At 39.3% G+C, this 14,259-nt stretch overlaps 1 protein-coding gene across 1 annotated transcript in view; it reads right to left on the bottom strand.

The window, feature by feature from the left end:
* The window catches only part of LOC107566423 (trinucleotide repeat-containing gene 6C protein-like), a 77,685-nt gene that overhangs the window by 8,780 nt on the left and 54,646 nt on the right, over positions 1-14,259 (bottom strand). The window contains exons 5-18 of the mRNA XM_016251882.1: positions 11,844-14,063; positions 11,057-11,263; positions 7,939-8,096; positions 7,729-7,806; positions 7,555-7,612; positions 7,306-7,451; positions 7,022-7,168; positions 4,696-4,842; positions 3,229-3,348; positions 2,934-3,017; positions 2,539-2,782; positions 1,668-1,832; positions 914-1,102; positions 564-713 (exon numbers count right to left, since the gene is read on the bottom strand). Of these exons, the coding sequence (XP_016107368.1) occupies positions 564-713; positions 914-1,102; positions 1,668-1,832; positions 2,539-2,782; positions 2,934-3,017; positions 3,229-3,348; positions 4,696-4,842; positions 7,022-7,168; positions 7,306-7,451; positions 7,555-7,612; positions 7,729-7,806; positions 7,939-8,096; positions 11,057-11,263; positions 11,844-14,063 (4,113 nt within the window). The remainder of the gene's footprint in view (positions 1-563; positions 714-913; positions 1,103-1,667; positions 1,833-2,538; positions 2,783-2,933; positions 3,018-3,228; positions 3,349-4,695; positions 4,843-7,021; positions 7,169-7,305; positions 7,452-7,554; positions 7,613-7,728; positions 7,807-7,938; positions 8,097-11,056; positions 11,264-11,843; positions 14,064-14,259) is intronic.

Genomic DNA, 14,259 nt, shown 5'->3' with positions numbered 1-14,259 from the left:
TATATATATATATATATATATATATACATACATACATACATACATACATACATAGACTTAAAATTAGTTTATTGATTCTGACAAGGATCAACATTTAAAACAGCAAAAAGTGTAACAGAACAAGGGCGAATGTGGGTTTTAGGAGAACACAGACTTGGTGAGGGCCTGTCCAGGTGTAAGGATAAATAAGGGTGATTAGGTCTAGTGTGGGGCAGGGCTGTTTAGGATTTAGGGCTCTACCTGGACTGTTAGCGTCCCTCTCGTTCTGAGAGGACAAACCGAACGAGTTACAGGCAGTGACTGACCACTCACTCGAGGAAGACATAGTTCCATTCTGAGATGGGGACGAGGCTATTGTGGCCATTTGTCCCAAGTGGATAGCAAAAGGGGCATGACGAAACAGTGAAATACATTTATTGTGTAATGATCCTTAAAATAGTGATTTGTTATAGCTTTAAAGTTGACAGTCAATGTTCATTTAGCAGTAAATATTTCAGATTTTTTAAGTAACAAGCTCTGTTGGTCTGTTCAAACTTATTTCATATGCCATCAATCATCCATACCTCCAGTCCTGTCACGTAACAGGTAGCGATTCACATCCTGTATGTTAGTGTTAATGGTGGGGCCACTTGGAACACTTCCTGGGGTCATGTTGGGGTCATTCTCAGGGTCAATGTTCTGCAGACCTTTCCATGGCACCCCAGGGCAGAATTCTGAGATAAAGCAAGAGCATAATTGGTTGTCCAGCATCAAGACTCAAAGTATGTAACAGGGGTCGGCAACCTTTTGGTCATGAAGTTCCATCTTTAATTTTTTCTGGTTAATTACTGTGCCATCTCATACACATAATAAAAAACAATATATATATATATATATATATTACTGTGATCAGTAATATGCCACTGAAGCTTACCAGGAGGCCAGTTGATATTGGAGTTACTAGACATTTTCTCATTGGGACTTTTGCCTTGTGTCCAGCTCTCTGGAGACACCATGGTGCTGGTGGGGGATTCAGAGCTTGACATTAGATTGTATGGGCTGAAGGAATCTTCCATGGTGCTCTTTCCGACAGGAACATGGGACTGAGCAGAAGAAATTGAACCTGAAACAAAAGAACAGTCTCTTTAATCTGTCTATTCACAGGAGGTTTTACTCAAAATATATAATAAAATATTTAGAGACTAAGCAACCCACAATCTGAATAATAAAATTCAAGATTACAGGCTTGAGCTTTTGTCCTCAGCTGAACTCACTCCAGTAAACTGCAGCGGCTTGGCTGGACGTACTGTTCAGGCAAGGTTTACTGAGAACAAATGCCAAGGAAAGATAATATTTTAAAAGGCCCTGCTGTCTCAGAGCAAAAATAACTCTGGAATGTCAGCACGCTCTTAACTTGAAAGGGAGTTTTGTCTGTCCTTTTGAAATACACAAATCTCAGGGACAGAATTTGTGACTCAGTGTCTGGAGTATGATGTTTGATTAAAGATATTGCTGTGTTTTCAATGAGTGGAATGTTGTTTGTGGAAGCAGAAGTCTTTTAAAGGATGTTAGACCTAGAATCTATCATATGATTGTTTTGCCATTATAGATTCGATTAGATAAACTTATGTATGTCACAGCGCAAAATCAAGCCCATAATATGTCTGGAGCAATGAATAAATTAATACCATGCTTATTGAGGTTTGCCTCCATGTGCTGAGCGCTAGCTGACAGGGAATCTATGGAGTTTGAATGAGTCCACTGCGAGAGCCGGGATTGAGGCTGAGGGGGGTCTTTGAGAGATAGACTTCCCACCTCCATACAGTTTACATTCATGTTCGTGTTCAAACCAGCTACAGGGGGGAGACAAAGAGACAAGGAGATTAATGCACATTCACACACAAACACAAGGGGAAAAATGTCAAGATCAAAATAACAAAAAACTACAGCTTGGCAATCAATGAATCAAAAAAAGAATCAAATTTACTACACAATATTCTAATACATTATTCACTTATAACAATATTTGCGGCGAAAACCCCCAATGAAGCCCCAAATGAAGATAATTGAAAGGCATTACATTGTTATGGCAAACAAAAAGAAGAATTTAAGTACAGGAATGGTGACAAAAACAACTTTTTATTGCATAGTTTTTTTGTTTTTTTAATCAAACTAAAGCAATGTTTTAAAATGACAGTCCTACTATTATTACAAACGATACAGAATATAGATACTCAGTGCAACTATCAGCTACTATATAAAATGTACACTTTGTTTTAAGATTTTCTTGACACTGTAATTATACAAACAATTACGGAGTAATATCAATTAAAAACATGGACTTACTAAGGTTAGGATTTGTATTAGTGTTAGTTGTTTGTAATTCTGCATAATTTACTGGTATTACTACAGTAAGTACATGGAACATGCATAACACGGACATTGTAATATAAAGTGACAAGTGCGCACACAAACACAAACACACACACACACACACACACACACACACAGTAATCATACGCATGCAGGAGTGTGTCCACATGAGGCTTGTTCTCTTACAGAGTGTATAAGGGCTGAAGTAGTTTGGAGAAGACTGCTGCTCTTTGGTCTGCAGGTCTGAAATGGAGAGGCCTGAAGTCTGAGGATGACCCGTGAAAGTATCCAGGCTTGCCTTGCCAAGATTTGGGTGCAGGCCAGTGTGAGAGGAAGGTGGAGGCTGTTGCTGTTTCATAAGCAGGGCCTGGGCCAGCTGACGCTGGTGCTGCTGGATCTGCTGCTGCATGTTTGTGATTGTACGTGCAACCTGTGTGAGAGGACGACAGTGATCATCATTTTCATTGTATATGGAACATTATTTGTCATAGTCATCAAAAGATAACTACAAGCTAATATTTTAGGACTAGAATTACTGTAAGTGTATAAATATCAGGGCCAGGAAAATTAGTCTGTCATACTTGCTGCTCTTGTTGTTTGATGGGACCAGAGACGTTACGCTGAGCCTGCATCATTTGCTGCTGAATCTGCAAACGCTGATACGCCTGACAAAAAGAGAAAAAGACACAATTTGAGAAAGAGAGGAAATTACAGAGAAATGGAAAGAAGTATAAATAGAGATATAAAGGTGATGGGGTCATTATCAAGACAGAAAGCGCTAGCATCTCACTCCCTGCAGACAGGCCAGTGGGTAGACGACAATCATTGGTATTCATGTGGAAACAGGAAAGCAGGAGAGTGAACTGTGTGACTCACCGCCTGCAGTTGTTGTAGTTGGTACAGCAGGGTCATTTGTTGAGGATTTATTGGTGAGGTTAAAAGTGCAGGATTCAGTCCAATGTTTTTTGCCGCAAACTGTAATAGCTGTGCTTGAACCTACAGAAAAAAAACAAAACCAAGAACCAACCGGTTTGTGCAAAGCCTGATGATCCATGTTATCCACCATGATTTGAAAATGTTCCAAAGAGAATCTCGTGTTTTAGTGGAAGCAAGGAAATCTGACTTCCTGATGAAAATGAACAGATTTTCATTTTTGAGCAAACAACCCCTTTAAGTGACATTTAGATTCAGTACCATATATATTGTACAATGAAAATAATTCAGTAACACTTTAGTATAGGGACCAACTCTCACTATTAACTAGTTGCTTATTAGCATGCCTATTAATAACATATTGGCTGTTTATTAGAACATAAAAAGCACATATTGTGCATGACTATATTCTATATCCCTAATACTACACAATACCTAAACTTAACAACTACCCTACTAACTATTAATAAGCAGCAAATTAGTAGTTTATTGAGGCAAAAGTCGTAGTTAATGGTTTGTTAATAGCAAGAATTGGACCTTAAAATAAAGTGTGACCAATAATCGCTATGACACAGAAGAACGGTTGAAGCATTTTTTCCATAACATTGAAGTTGATGGGGACCATTAACTGTTTGGTTACCCATATGCTTCAAAATATTTTCTTTTATTTACAAGTTGAGGGTGAGTAAATAATGACAGAATTTTCATTTTTGGGAGAAATATCTCTTTAAGTAACAGCCCTGTAGTGTCTTATTATTCTTCTGGTGATTGAGTTTGGGTTCTTTGCCACTGTTGCCTTCTGGCTTGCTTTATTGGGGTCTGAAAGACACTTAACTTTCAGTCATTTATCAATATGACCGCACTGACTGACACAATCAGATGAAAACAATACTTGAACTGAATTAAGCTGGATGATGGAACTATTGTTTTCTGTGGAGCTGCTTTACATCAACACTGTTGTTGAACTGAACTGAATCAGCACTGAACTGACTTGAATTGAATAACAACATTGCTTATAGCTGATTAAATTCACACTGTTATGTTATCTGAACTGACTTTAGCTAAATAATGACACTGTTGTGTGTTGTCTTTTAGAGCTTCTTTAAATCTGAACTGTCTCCATAGCTGAGCTTCCATAATTAATTCTGCTGTTTTCTTGTTTATCTCTGTGAATCTGCTTTGACACAAATGGTTGTGAAGCTGCTTTGACACAAACGGTACTGTATAAAGCACTACGGAAATAAAGGTGACTTGACTTGACTATTCTGACTAGATGATTGATTGAATTTAAGAAGCTACAAACATTTAATTAGGTTAGAAAAATTTGCCTTTAGAAATTTAAAAAATGCCCTTGGATTTAGTCACAGATGCAGGCACTATGGAATTTGAAATAATAGATGCAATTTGTACCTGAGGGGTGAGAAGCTGAGGCACTTGAGCACGTAGAGTAGGCTGGGTGGAGCTAAGAGGTGGCACTGGTTGCTGAGGGGGCAGGGCCTGCTGCTGCATGACCCGAGTTTGTGCTGCTCCGTTAGTGCCGAACATTCCATTCTGCATCTATAAAACAAAAGAGTGGGGGTGGGGATCAATACAAATGAAATGCTTTGATATACTCTAAATGGCTGGATGCACTTAACAAGAAAAAAATCAGATCAATTTCAGCACAAATTTAAATCTGTCTTACAATGCAGCCTCTTAAAAAAATTTATGTGCTTTTAACATTGACCTGAACACAACGTCAAATTCTTCTGCCACTTTCAGATTAAAATAAACAAATATTAATTTCATATAAATAAAACATAAATGGAAGAATCAGTCATGTTTCAGTGTTTATATATCTTTAATTATAAATTTAAAATAACTTAATTTCACCACTCCAGCCTTATAGTGGCTTTTTAACAACACAGGGCTCCAGACTGCGACTAAAACGGTCGCATTTGTGACCAAAAATATTAATTTGCAAGTGAAGTTTTTGTTGAGGTCGCCACTGCCGACTAGGCCCATATATATTTACATGTTATAACTTAAAAATGTGCATGTAATGCCTTTTTTCCTGATTGTTTTGCGATCACATCTTTTGTTATGTTCACGTATTAAATTGAGACGATGCGCATCAAAGTTTTAGTGGAAAAAAGAGTTTCAAAAAGTCTTCATCTCTGCCACACAGCAGCATTGTCACACACCTGATAAACGCAGCTCAGTTGAACAGTGCGAGAGAGATCGAAATGACGGAGACATGCGAAGTGAAAGTGCAGAAAAGCAGCATCTATTTCGTGCACAACTTGAACAAACTACAACAGGTAAAGCTGTCAGCTGTGTGGAAAATGGCAATATCGTTAACAATTCTCATTTATAATCATTCATAATATGGCTTCTTCTTATCAAGTTCTTAGTCTATGATGTGTTCTGTTAATGCGATGTTAATGTTAATTCTGTTTCGATACTTTTTAATAAACAAAGTAGCAGCTTTAAAATTTTTCCAAATTCATAACGAAATTCAAACAATAAATGCAGTTTTGACACTCTTTAATGCGGCAGACGCGATCGCTTTAGCGCCTCAGTTCAAGCGGCTAGTGAACCCATTTAATCTTTCTCTTTACTACTATAGCACATAATATGAACATGAATTAACATAAAAAGGTAGGCTATTTTATAAGAGAGCCTACAGTACAACTTACTGAAATGTCTCATGTAAAAGCTCATTCAGTGTTTCAAACTGCGGAAAATGTGTAAAGCTTGTAAACATTGCAACGTAATATACATTTACCTCAGAATAACCATTTGGTGTCCATAAGTTCATCAGTCAGCTAGAAAAATAACTGTAAAGAGGAGCATTTTGCTATATTTATGCGCTATTGCATATTCATATTTTTACTTAACCTGTTGTCTACATGATTCAACTCCTCCTATAAAATTACTAATTAAGAAAAACAGACTGAAAGTGTGAAAGACATACACTCTTAAAAATAAAGGTGCTTAAATGGTTCTTCACAGAACCATTTTTGGTTCCACAAAGAATTATTCAGTCAAAGGTTCTTTAAAGAACCATCTCTTTCTCAACTTTTTATAATCTGAAGAACCTTCTTTCGCCACAAAGAACCTTTTGAGAAACGTAAAGGTTCTTCAGATGTTAAAGGTTCTTTATGAAACCATTTAGACAAAAAAGGTTCTTCTGTGGCATCATGAAGCAACTTTATTTTTAAGATTGTATGACAACATTTACAGGATGCATTGAGGAGGAGCCCAAACTACACTCAGTGGCCAAGTGATGCTCCACGATCTTGGTACAGATTCTGTGTAATGAACAATTCTTTGTGACTGTATATTTCAAGTTGGAAAAGACATTTAGTTCCCACTTTAAGTGAACCTTAGTTCCCAGGTCATCTACAAGCTGGATTAAAATGCTGATAAAGTCAAGAAAAGATGAGACATAAACACATGACAGTATGATTGAAATGTTCAAATGTAAAAAAAAAAATAGAAAAAAATAATAAAACACGTTTATTCTGTGGCACCTAAAAAAATAATTTGGCGCCTAAGTTTTTTTCTTATAGGAGCCAATAGCTCCTTACTCAATTTTTTTTGTCTGGAGCCCTGCGACACTTAAAAAACAAAAACAAAATACAAAATAAGGAGTAGGGCAGTATACCAGACAATGCAGCTTCATAGCTGCATCTAAATTTATAACTCTTGTCTGCTATGCCTATGTCCTTTGTACAGATTTCACAACACTCACCTGTCTGTTGTTCAAGTTTTGCATGGACAGGCCAGAGGAGACCCCACTCAATCCGTGGCTAGGGAGGCTGCTATTGGCCAGTGGGAGCTTGAGGCCAGGAGAAGGCATAAACGGTGAGGTTGAAGCATCATCTGACAGCCTACCGTCCTGAGACCAGAAAATATGTTGCAAAAACTAGTCGTAATATTTACCTAGATCAAATTTCTCTCTACTCCAGTCCAGAAAATTTCTTGGGACTTAAAAAAAACAAAAACAACAACAGCAAAACAAACAAAAAACTATACCTTGTCTAGGAAGGGGGCACGATCCAGTGAGGGGTCTTTGGAGAGGTTTGTGGGTCGGCACACTATGGGCTTATTCATCCCATTACTGTAGTCTGACATGCCCATCCCCCGTTTGTCCAGTTCAGTTTTCTTCTCCAACAAAGCGCCTGAGGAAAAGGCAAGTACATAATCAGTGTTCTAGACCAAGACCAAATGATTTACGGCATGTCTGTCTGCTGTTATGGGTTAACTTCAAAGTTTACTACGTACTCATGGCCTGATCCAGATTCATATTGTTGCTCTTTAGGGCTTCTTCTGCAGGATCCTTCTGTATCAGGTAAAAGAAAAATAATCGTTATGCTAAAAAAATATTTATTTTACATATCTTGTTAATGACTTAAGCAACAAGTCTTTTCAGAGTAAATGTTTATGGCTTCAACATACTGGAAAACCCATATCTGTAAGCTGCTTGATAAGTCTGGTCATAATCCAAACATCATCCTGCTTGTTGGAGACCTTGCCCTGTAAAGAACAAACAATAGCAATATTACATATGATATATATAAATAGTTTACATAAACAGTTTCTTAACCACACAGTAAGCATGTGACATGACATTACACAACAGAGTACTCATGGCTTTAAATGGCTTACCCTTTGTGGGCCCTTCTTGGATTGACCCCAGGAGTTACAAGAGGAATCTTGGGATGTAGGACTGTTCCACATGTCACCATCATCAGCATCCCATTGGCCAGTGTTCATGCCAATCTCTTCCCCTCCTGATCCCCAGCCATCTTGCATAGATTTGGGACCTGGCAAAACACCAATGGACAAGACTGCTCATAATCAAGGCTGTAATTTTATTAGAGCCTGACCGATTTATTGTTTTGCCGATTTTATCGGCCGATATGAGCCTGTCGCAGATATATCTGCATTGGAGTATATATCCCACAGATATGCCACCGATATGAACATTTTTTACAGAACATATAACGCAGATAAAATGCTTGTAAATGGTGTAATTACTTAGTTTGTTTGCCATTGTTTGCTACTGGCGACCCAGGTTACTGTTGTGACACCAGTCAACCGTTTCAACTGTAATTTTACAAAAATACGAGAAACTTTTTTGTGTGCAAAGAAAAAAACGACTATATTCAACGATTTCTTCTCTTCCTGGACAGTCCTCCGCCATTATCGACGTATTCGTGTGGTGCTGCTGACATAGAACACACATGCACTTCACCTTGTTCACAAGCAGAGGAAAGCGTCGATAATTGCATGGGAGGACTGTCCCCAAAAGAGAAGAAACCGAATAAAGTCGGGGTTTTTTTCTTTCTTTGCACACAAAAAGTATTCTCGTAGCTTTTTTAAAATTACGGTTGAATCACTGATGTCACATGGACCATTTTAACCACATCCTTACTACATTTCTTTGCCTTGATCGTGGTAGGACCCTTGCTGTCTATGGGAGGGTCAGAGAGCTCTTGGATTTCATCAAAAATATCTTAATTTATGTTCTGAAGATGTTTGGATCGACATGAGGGTGAGTAATTATTGACAGAATAGAACTATCCCTTTAAAGGGTACCTATTATGTCCCTTTTTTCAAGATGTAATATAAGTCTCAGGTGTCCCTAGAATGTGTCTGTGAAGTTTCAGCTCAAAATACCCCACAGATCATTTATTATATAATTTAGAAAATGCCTATTTATTAGGGGTGTGTGATATGACGATTTTTGATCGCGGACGATAAACATTTCTCCACGATCTGCTTTTGAAGAAATATCATAGTATCGTGCTTCAGCGCACATTCTATCAGTTATAGTTCTGGTGCCTCCGTCTCAAGACACTGTACAGCGCGACATCACATTCACTTCAGTGTTAACTCGGTGGTAGAATTAATTTCACAGGACACTGCACTTACTCGCAATCGCAAAAGTACATTATTTGCATGTGCTTTAAAGCTTTGCCGGTTAAATGTTTCATTCGCACTCTGGTCTGTTGTGCGTTTTTTCTGAGCATGTATACCCGAAGCGCGCGCACACTAAAAAGCCTGTCAAACAGTGCCTGATTACTGAACTAAGTTATCTTTTGCGCCAATACTGTCAAAACACACAAGGTTTACATATCGGTCACCCTTTACATTAGGGCTTCATTAGTTAACATTAGTTAATTCATTAGTTAACATAAACTGCCAATGAAAAATTCTTCTGAACATTCATTAATCTTAGGTATTCCAATATTTAATAACAGGTTGTTAAAATCGAAAGTTGCAACTGTGTTATTTAATGAGCTAACATGAACTAAGACTTCTGTAGCAAATAGCTATTGCTCATTGTGAATGTCAATGCATTAACTAAGGTTAACTAATGAGGTCTTATTGTAAAGTGATACCTATTGGTCTTTATAGTTCTTTTGCACTTTAATCTGTGTAAAACTTTGAACTTTATACATTTTTCTGTATTGCTTTATTGGATTTAAATGTTCAGTTATTTTTGTTATAAGAAAAAAGTTATTAAACCTGTTATACTGTATTATGACAGCACTTTTTTAAAACTAAATTTCAATATCGTGATAATACCGCATACCGTGATAAAAGCATGAGCAATTAATCACAACATGAAAAATTGATACCGGCATATCCCTAACTCACATGTTGTCCCAAACTTGCATTCATTTCTTTCATGCGCTGAACACAAAAGAAGATATTTTGAAGAATGTGGGTAACCAAACAGTTGCTGGTCCACCTTGAATTTGATAGTAGGAAAAAAAATACTACGGAAGTCACTGTGGACCAGCAGCTGTTTGGTTTTCCACATTCTTTAAAATAGCATTTATGTTCAGCAGAAGAAAGAAACTCATTCAGGTTTAAAAAAACTTTTGAGTAAATGATGGTATAAATATAAAACACTGACAGAATTTTTATTGTTGGGTGAACTATTCCTTTAACGTTAATAAAACAACAAAATGCAAAGAGAAAAATCACTCACTATTCTTGACTGAAGAACTTTAATACAATTGCTTTAGAAATCAGACTATATAGTGTTTTATTTTTATATGTGTTCATTCAATTTCTTGAATGCTCCTGCTAAATACACCTATTGTACCTGAAAATAAAGCACTGTTTGTTTTATTTGTATATTATGTGTAGTTGTAATGTGTATCTTTGTTCTTATTTTTTAACAAAGATAAAATAATGACAATAAAGATTTTTATCTTCGCCCACCTTGGCCAAAATATCAGCAATTTTTTTATTTTGTTACCTTTATTTTGATTTATAGGGATTAAAAAAAAGGAGCGGGTGGATTTGTATGATTTTAGGGTGGTTGTGTTCACACACTGCCAACACACATTTATGTTCAAACAACATGTACAAGTTCATTTCTGTGGCACCAGGGTCACCAAACAGTTTTCAAACAAGCTTCTCAAATACTGCCCCGTTCTGTCACTGGTTGGAAAAACAGATAGCCCTGGCCCAAACCCACACCACTGGTTGTGTCAGTGTTTGCTTGTCAGGCTGGTTGAGATGTTCAAGCAAACAGCAATTTTTAATGCCAGAGAGCCACAGAATTTATATTTTATAATACAAAGTTGTCTCAGCGTGTAATATGGTATAGCATAAAGTATTTAGCAGAAAATTTATTTGATTTATTCAACCACCAGAGGACAGTATAGTTTAACTTTATCATCAAATGGAAACAAAAATAAATATAAATTACATATCTGAATACAGCACATTTAAGTATCAACAATGTCTTAGTTTCCAAACTTACCTTCCTGACAGGAGCCTGATCCAGCAGGTGCATTTCCTCTGCCATAAGGTCCACTGGAGTCATGGCCACCTTCACCCCATCCCCCACAGCCCCTAGAGGGCTGGCCCCAAGCTGAAGTTCCACTGCCCACTGAAGAGTTAGAATTGGCTGGCTCGCCCCATGAAGAGGGTTCTGAGTTTGGCTGTACATTAGGGAGCTCTCCCCAGCCTGGTAATTAAAATACAGAAAATAAAATGGGGTTTTTATGTTCAAATAATCAATAAATTATCAAAATAATTGTCCTACTTGTTTTGTATAATACAAAAGAAGCTTAACAGAGCACTGCATCAAATTAAGTCATCAAATTATTACTAACTGAAAACTTAGCACAAACAGACACTAATGATACACTGTAACAGAAATAAAGATATTGTGGGTCAAGCTCTCAGGAATATGGACAAATCAGACTTTAAATTTCAATATTTAAAAAAATGTATCCCACATTGTTGCCAGAGTTGGACAAAAAAATCCTGAGTATGATAACGGGGCGTCTAGGCCTAGAACGCAGCAGTCATAGGCATTTAATTCCTGGCTCAAACCTGAACCAGCTGGCAGGGGAGGGGCGGCAGAACGCACACTTAAGCATCTAAACTAGTGGATGTTTTTAAAAAAAATGTTATTACAATGGACAACAGAGATGGCACTAACCTTGACTTCAACAATCTCAGCATATTTTACTAATGTTTGCTAGATGTACAGAGGAATAAAATGAGCTAAAATTCAGAGAAAAATATATGCATTCTCTTACCTGGGTTCACCACGGGCATTCTGTTGAGAGGAAATTCACCTTGATTGGGTGATCCATTGTTGTTGCTACCACGGACATGGTTCTGAGTGGGACCTTGGCTGTGGTGTTGGTAAGACTTGCTATTGTTGTTTGGCCCAGTGAGGCTATTACTGTTGCCACTGTTGCTGGTTCCTGGATGATTTTGGGAGTTATTCCTGTCCCACATGTTTACACTTTTGCTGTAAGCACTGGGGTCACCCCAGGTGGAGGTCCCATCATCAATTTCCATTTTGCGACGAACAGAATAAGGAGAGGGTTCTTCCCAGCCTGTGGCCTCATCTCCCGGCTCCTGTCGCTCTTCTGATGCCCAGCCAGAGTTGCTCTGTTTCACAGAATTTGGGCCACTCCATGATCCTATGCCTCCAGCTCCACCGTTGTCACATGTGGATTCCTGAAGTTTTCCACCCCAACCTTGGGCTGAACCATTGGAATGTTGAGCATCACCCCAACTACCACCCTGTGCTGGTTCTGCTTTACCCCACCCTCTCTGTGTTTCTTTCCAGTTTCTGTTGTCAGTGTCCCAAGAGGAACTTCCAGAGTCATTCTTTCGCATTTCTGAAGGGTCACTCCACTCTCCACTATTCCCACTGCCACTACTTCCCCAGCCTGAGGAAGTTTTGGTTCCATTACCCCAACCTTGTGTTTTCTTCTGAGAAGTACCATCATCCCAGCTAGGGGACTTTTCCTCAGCCCAGGATTGGCCATTACAGCCACTGGTATTGGGACCTTCAGCAACAGGATCACCCCAGCCACACTGGGATCCATTGGGAACCTTTTTATTTGCAGGAGGTTCCCCCCATCCACTGTTAGGCTGAGAAGAGGCTGAGACTGATCCTCCCCAGCCTGCATTTGGTATGGCCCTGCAAGATCCCTCGCTCTTGCTTGTCTCCATTCTAGGAGGTACACTAAGGTTGGGACTGGCACATCCAGGAGGAGGTGGTGCAGGTCCAGATGAAGGTGTGTTGGAGGAAGACCCCCAGACCTCAGTCCCTGCACCATTCTTTTTGTCTGGACTTTGTTCCATTTCCCAAACAGTGTGTTGGCGAACTGGAGTCTGTCCCCAGCCTGTGTTGCAGAGGACACGTGGGTCCAAGTCCTGCCTTGGGAGCAAAGGGGCCAAATCATCACTTGAGGACCTTTCTCTTCTTCTTGGGTGGCCCTCACTACTGTCTCTGCTGCCCTCACTTGCTGGAGTATCAGGGCCCCAGGAACTCATATGGTCCTGGGAAGGACCATCATTTACATCCCATCCTGTACCTTCAGTGCTTGGTTGTTTGCCCCAGTCACCCCAGCCACCACCACTGCTAGCTCCTCTCTGCCCCCAAGAGGAGATGCCTGCAGAAACCCAGCCTGAGTCCTTAGATTCTCCATTTTTGGCATCGCCGTTGCCCCAGAAGGCAGTTCCATCTTCGCTGGCAGGCTCAGTAGGTGACTGACTGAGGTTTCCTCTCCAGCTGTTCACTGGACTCATTGGCTCTGGTTTACTGTTATTTGGTCCATCAATTTTAAGGTTAGGAGGTTTCATGTTGAAAGATACATTTGTGGGTGACTGATGCTGTTCTGGGACATCCGGGTTGCCCCATGCACAGTCCCCTACAAGGTTTCCATTGACACAACCAATGCTACCATTTCCATTGGTGCCATGAGGTGGTGCCATTCCTCCTTGGCCACACATACTGAGTGAAAGTGGATTTGAGCAAACCATGCTACTAGGGCCTGACCCTACCCCAGGACCCTCATGTCCAAGTGCTGGCCAAGCAGCAGGGTTGGCACTGGGATTTAGGTTCAGATTAGAGGCACCCCAGTTGGACTGCCCTCTACTGCCCATGGACAAGTCAATTTTTCCCTCTGAGACCCAGCCCCTGGTAGGGCCACTTTGACTAGAGACCATACTAGAAGAGAGATTAATGCTGGCTTTGCTGATTGGGTAATTACCCTGCTGGCTAGCTCCTGTAGCCATAATAGTGCTGCTACTGTTGCTGACAACCTCTGATGTGCGTTCAGCATTCAAGGTGCATTCTGGTGTCTGGTGGCTCTTGCCGTATGTATTGGAAGGCCAAGTGTCAGTGTCGTTACAGTTAAAAATCACTTTATCCCGGTTGCTGCTGTTGCTTTTGCTGACTGGGATGCTCCAAAGACAATTCTCATGCTGGGCTCCCAGTCCACTTTGATGGGGAAGACCTGTAAAATTAAAACACAGGGTGGATTTAATTATAGCAAAAAGATAAAAATATACATGACACTATTTATCTTAAAGGGGTCCTATTATGCTTTTTCACTTTTTTAATTTTAGTCAGTGTGTATGTTTGGGCATAAAAAAAAAGATCTTCAAACTTACAAATCTCAAAGTCCACTCCAAAGGGAGATATTATATATA

Source organism: Sinocyclocheilus grahami, unplaced genomic scaffold (genome assembly GCF_001515645.1).
Source record: "Sinocyclocheilus grahami isolate Dianchi unplaced genomic scaffold, SAMN03320097.WGS_v1.1 scaffold1074.1, whole genome shotgun sequence".
In the NCBI taxonomy this organism is placed as follows: Eukaryota; Metazoa; Chordata; class Actinopteri; order Cypriniformes; family Cyprinidae; genus Sinocyclocheilus; species Sinocyclocheilus grahami.
This window is presented reverse-complemented; position numbering and strand designations above follow the sequence as displayed.